General features: G+C 54.6%; 1 protein-coding gene across 1 annotated transcript; it reads right to left on the minus strand.

The window, feature by feature from the left end:
• Window positions 1–424: 424 nt before the first annotated feature.
• LOC136544665 (uncharacterized) lies at window positions 425–1,445 on the minus strand. The gene is made up of 2 exons (XM_066536744.1): window positions 940–1,445; window positions 425–809 (listed from the first exon to the last, which is right to left on the minus strand). Exons 1-2 carry the CDS (start codon window positions 1,443–1,445, stop codon window positions 425–427), a joined length of 891 nt encoding a protein of 296 aa, XP_066392841.1.
• Window positions 1,446–5,276: the final 3,831 nt, after the last annotated feature.

Genomic DNA, 5,276 nt, shown 5'->3' on the forward strand with positions numbered 1-5,276 from the left:
GGGCGTTGAGTACATCCATCACAACGACGAAGAGGAGCGGCGATAGCGGGTCACCCTGACGAAGACCGCGTGCGTGGCAGATGCGCCGCCCAGAACGGCAGTTGACGAGAACCTTGGTACGTACTGGCCGTGCTCAACAGCGCCGACAGCCAATCGCGCCACCGTGCCGGGAAGCCGATGTGCTCTAGGACTTCGAGGAGGAATGGCCAGGCCAGGGTGTCGAAGGCCTTCGCCAGGTCGACCTTTAGCAGTACAGCAGGGTGGTGCCAGGCGTGCAGCCAGCGACAAGTGAGCTGCACGGCACGGAAATTTTCGTGTATCTGCCACCCCCGAATGAAAGCCGATTGGTTGATCTTGACGATCCGAGTCATGTATGGCGCTAGGCGAAGAGGTCCTTTAGCGAACAGTTTGCCGACGGAGTGAATCAGGCTGATCGGCCTGTAATCCTCAGCCCGTCTGGTGCCGCCGTCTCGTGCAGCAGCACCATCATCGCTTCATTCAGAAGGTTGAAGCTCCTGAAGTCCAACTCCCGGAGCGCGTGGAACACCCGTACGACGTCGGCGCCAACAACGCTCCACGCTGCCTTGTAGAATGCACCAGAGAATCCATCTGGGCCGGGCGCCCTGTCCGACGGCGTTTCCCGTACGACCCGTGCGACCTCGTCCGCAGCGAACGGCGCCACCAGTTCATGGAGGTCCAGGCGAGAGAGGTCGAGCTGCGACAAGTCAATGCGGTGCTGTCTCACGAACGCGTTGCCTAGAAGTCCGTTGTAGTATTCGTAGACAATGTCTGCCTTGGCCTCTTCCTCACTGCATGTTTGTCCATTGTGCGCGATGGCGAACAGGTAGTTCTTGCGCCGTCGGTGACAGGCCTGCAGGTGGAAGTATTTCGTGCACGCGTCACCCTCCCGCAGGTTCCGTACGTGTCCGAGCGCGTTGCCTGGCCATGGTGCGCTCCAGGGACGCCAGGCCGAGGATATTGGCCTTGAGCTCCCGCCGGAGGTCAAGCTCACCCGGCGATAGAAGCCTGGATTCCTGCGCGAGGTCGAGCTCGTAGACGACAGCTCTCGCCGCGGCTAGCTGGCCTTCCCAAGCCACGGTCACCACGTCCATGAAGCCTTCAATCTTTGTCCAGTAGTTGTCGAATCGAAATCTGGGCCTGGCCCATGGCTCGGAGTTGAGCAGGAGGATCAGTGGCGCGTGGTCGGAGCAATGCGTCGAGAGGCAGCGAAGCTGGTGGCAGGAGTACTGGTGGATCCAGTCTAGTGAGGAGAATGCCCTATCAAGACGTTCCAGCGTTGGGTGATCACGCCCATTCGACCAGGTGAGCAGCCTGCCGGACAGGTGGACCTCGTCTAGCTCCAGGTCGTCGAGGAGGCCCTGAAAACGCCGCATGACGCCGCGGTGTAGTCTACCATTGTTTTTGTCGGCGGCCTTGTAGATCATGTTGAAGTCTCCACAGAGCAACCAAGGCCCCGGGCAGGAAGCGCGAACGTCACGGAGTTCCTGGAGGAAGTCAGGCTTGTCCGCTCGAGCGGTTGGCCCGTAAACATTTGTTAGCCACCAAGGTTCGCCAGGGCCGTTGAGCGGAGTTAGCGAGATCGTAATCGAGAAACGGCGCACAGAGGGTTGGGACACGGCCCACAGGTCCCGACGCCAGGAGACAACGGCGCCTCCGGCCACGCCAGACGCCGGAAGGCTAATATAGTCGAAATCGACTCCAGTTATTTCATGGTTCATGGTTACAGAGAAATTTGCGACTTTCGACTCCTGCAGACAGACAATCGATGCCCGCTGCTGTGCGACTATGTTTCTGACGACAGTACGCCGCGCCCGGCTGTTGAGGCCACGCGCGTTCCAGACGACTATGTGATTGGCACTCATTGGGCGAACGTTGTTTCGATGACGGGCTTGTCCAGATCAAAACAGCCTTGCTGCGGCCCGCAAACGGCAAACCGCGGCCGGCGCGCCTTGGGAAGAGCTCGCGCATGGCGGCCCGTTTGGAGGAAGATAGTGGCACCGTGAATGTTTCGTGGAACTTGGTGGCGATCATGGCGTCGGGCGTGGTAGCCACCGTCTCCTCTGGCCTCCGTGTCCACTAGTTGAGCAACACCCGTTTGGCCTGCTTCTCAGGCTGAGGGTCACGAAAGGCGGACTTCGCTGCGAGGCGGTCGCTGCGTCGCGGCACCCACCAGTCATCGACATCCTTCGAGACGCGGACGCGAGGGGCCGTGCGGAGGAGCGGCTCTTCCAGCGGCAGCCGGAGAGAGTCGGCGAAGGATACGACCTGCTGCGGCTGCGACATCGCGCTGGCGGCGAGCGCGGGCGCCGTGTCGACCCTGCGAGGTGCCACGGTTCCATCCGCCGTTGCCGGGCCGTGGAGCGGGCAGGGTGAGGACATCATCAACGGCCTGCTGCAGTGCATGCTGGGCCCGTGGTGAGGTCGGGCCAGAGTCGCAGTCCTTCGGGCCGGAGAGGCATATGTCCACTTCAACAGGGAGCCACCGTTCTGGGCCGTCATCAACGCCCCGACCAGTATCGCAGGCCAAGAGCATGTCCGGCCCAACCGCAGGCCCAGCGGTGGCTCGCATGGCGTGGGCGCCGAGTAGCTGGAGCTCAGCGTCTAGCGCTACTGGATTTATGTTCTTCGTCGAGTGTCTGAGACACTTGGCAAAGGTCAAATTACACTCGGCAAAGTTTTTGTTGAGTATGGTACTTGATAAAGAACACATGGCAAAAAATTAATCGATAAAGTCCTCTTTGTTGAGTGTTTTTTATCGGACACTCGGCAAAGGCTTTGTTGAGAGCCCCGGAGGCATTCGGCAAAGAAAAGCGACCGTCACGGCGTCGGTCCCGTTGACGGTCGCTTTGCCGAGTGCCAACCCTGCAGGCACTCGGCAAAGATTTTTTTTAAAAAAAATTCTTTGCCGAGTGTCCTCTATTCGGCCCTTGGCAAAGATGTTTTATTTTTTTTCTAAAAATTCTTTGCCGAGTGTCCCTGGCCGACGCTCGGCAAAGTTTGATTTTTTTTAAAAAAAAATTCTTTGCCGAGTGCCCTCTGGCCGACACTTGGCAAAGTTTGATTTTTTTTTTAAAAAAAATTCTTTGCCGAGTACCATGGTCATGGCACTCGGCAAAGCTGGAAAAATGGTTTTTCGAGCGCCCATTTTTTCAGCTTTGCCGAGTGCTGTGACCATGTCACTCGGCAACGGGGTCCTTTCCCGAGTGCAACACTCAGGCAAAGTGACCCAAAACGACAATTTTAATTTTTTTTACATTCCATCATGATAAATAAATTCATACAAACATATATCACATATATATCTCATTCATCACATATATATCTCATATATCCACACATCCATCCGCACATATCACATCCATCACAATATATATCACATATATAATAATAAGTGCTCAAGTCTATCCAAATAAATCCACAAGTCCATCAAAGTCTACAAGTGCATCACAAGTATATCACAAGTCCATCACCAAGTGAACAACAAATGAAAAAAATACAACGTGCACTCATCTCGGCCACTGCGACTGTGGTGAAGGCCCAACTCCATCATTCGGAGGTGCATGAGGTGGATTATTCGAACCACCGTCAGATGAAGACTGTACAAAGGAGAAAAGATTACATGTGAGGCAAGATTATTTGGATAGCTAATCTAGGAAGGTAGAGGCCATACAAGCAAAGCACAAGCGAAAGTAAAAAACTTTCATACTCACAGGAGTAGTTGCAGCTGCAGGATGCGGAGGCGGAGGTGGAACCAACAGCCCAGCGGGCAGAGAGAAGCCCACACGTTGCCCAAGCCCTTGTAGGAACCCCGTAATGTCCATCAGCCTCTGCGCCTGGGCTTGCCGCTCGGTCCGCTCGGCCTTCAGCTGGGCCGCCATCCTCTGCTGCCCAGCCTCCAGCTCCTGACGTTGCCTCATTTCTTGTTTCAACCAGGCCTGCAATATTTTACTCCAATATTTCAGTAATGCAAAGCTAATTAAGGTGTGTAAAGATCAATGTATGACGAGTAAAACAGGAATAACCTCGAGTGTGTCGACCCGGTGATGTGTAGTGGTCAGCCGTGTGCGAATGGCCGAGCTCTCGCTCGTGCTCTGTGCTCGGATCTGGGAGAGAGAGGGAGTAGAGGCCGTGTCGATGACGCCGTCGCCAAGCCAGAACCGTCCATGCTTCTTGCCTTGCCCCGCCCTCATGACGGCCTCTCCATCGAAGTCCTGGGTGCTCGGATCGTGGTCTGGCCCATGGAGCGACCTCGCCACCTCAGTGTACTCACTGATGCGGAAGTGGACGCTCAGGTTCATGTATGCCTCGGGTGGGTCCTCCAGGTTGAAGGAGACGTCGGACGTCGCCTTGCCCTTGTGGGCCATACACCATGCCTAGAAGTCCAAGCAAGCCTGGCCACTATGTGATACTGACTGCAAGAAAGACAACACGATGATTAGAAATCAGGCAGAACTGAGCGTCACAGTAGATAAATGAATTCGTGTACCCATGCTTGTTTGTATCTGGCGAGGCTGCGGCTGCCTTGATGGTGTGCTGGACCTTGCATCCACAAACGATGGTCCCGGGCATCCCTGTGCATCTTGAGGTACTCCTCCGTGAACCACCTCTCCACCATCGTCGCCCAGCACTCGGGATACGCTTGACACCACCAGGGAATCATCTACACATCATCAAGTATTAGATATATAAGAAGATCAAATTAAACTAACTTAATCTCAAAATGAATCAATATTGATGTTCTTCATTTACCTCAAGGTACTACTCCCGGGTCAGCTGCATCTCTCTTGCGTCTTTCTTGGTTTTCCTCTCTCCAAGCTTCGACCCGTAGTAGGTTACAATGGCCTAGATGTGCACCTCGTGATGCATGTCGGTGATGAGTTTTTTACAGGCTTTGGTAGTCACCTGCTCCGCCCTGGCCTCAAATCCCTTCTTGCGTCTGTAATAAGTCTGTATACAAAAGCGATGTATCCATTCATTATTTCAAGAAAAGTCCAATGAATGCGATGTATTGAGCAATGTTGTGCGAGAGAAACTTACTCAAAACTCTGCCTTCACCCGTGCCGCCTTGTTGGGGTACTCCGCATCGAGGGCGACGGCGTAGTGGTCAAACGAGTTGGCCGGCTTCGTCTTTGATGCGTACGTGACAATGCCGGAGAAGTGTTGCCTGCACAGAAGACCCAGGATGCCATTGACTAGCCGTGCGCTACCACCCGACACAACCACCTAGTTCCTACACAAATGATTAAGAAAAATTA

Source organism: Miscanthus floridulus, chromosome 3 (genome assembly GCF_019320115.1).
Source record: "Miscanthus floridulus cultivar M001 chromosome 3, ASM1932011v1, whole genome shotgun sequence".
NCBI classification, from domain to species: domain Eukaryota; kingdom Viridiplantae; phylum Streptophyta; class Magnoliopsida; order Poales; family Poaceae; genus Miscanthus; species Miscanthus floridulus.

Excerpts from the sequence above, each read along its gene's own strand:
- LOC136544665 (XM_066536744.1), bottom strand. The coding sequence starts at position 1,445 with ATGATCTACAAGGCCGCCGACAAAAACAATGGTAGACTACACCGCGGC. Across the intron at positions 810-939 it reads CTGGAGCGCACCATGGCCAG|TGAGGAAGAGGCCAAGGCAG; the intron begins GCAACGCGCTCG and ends ACAAACATGCAG.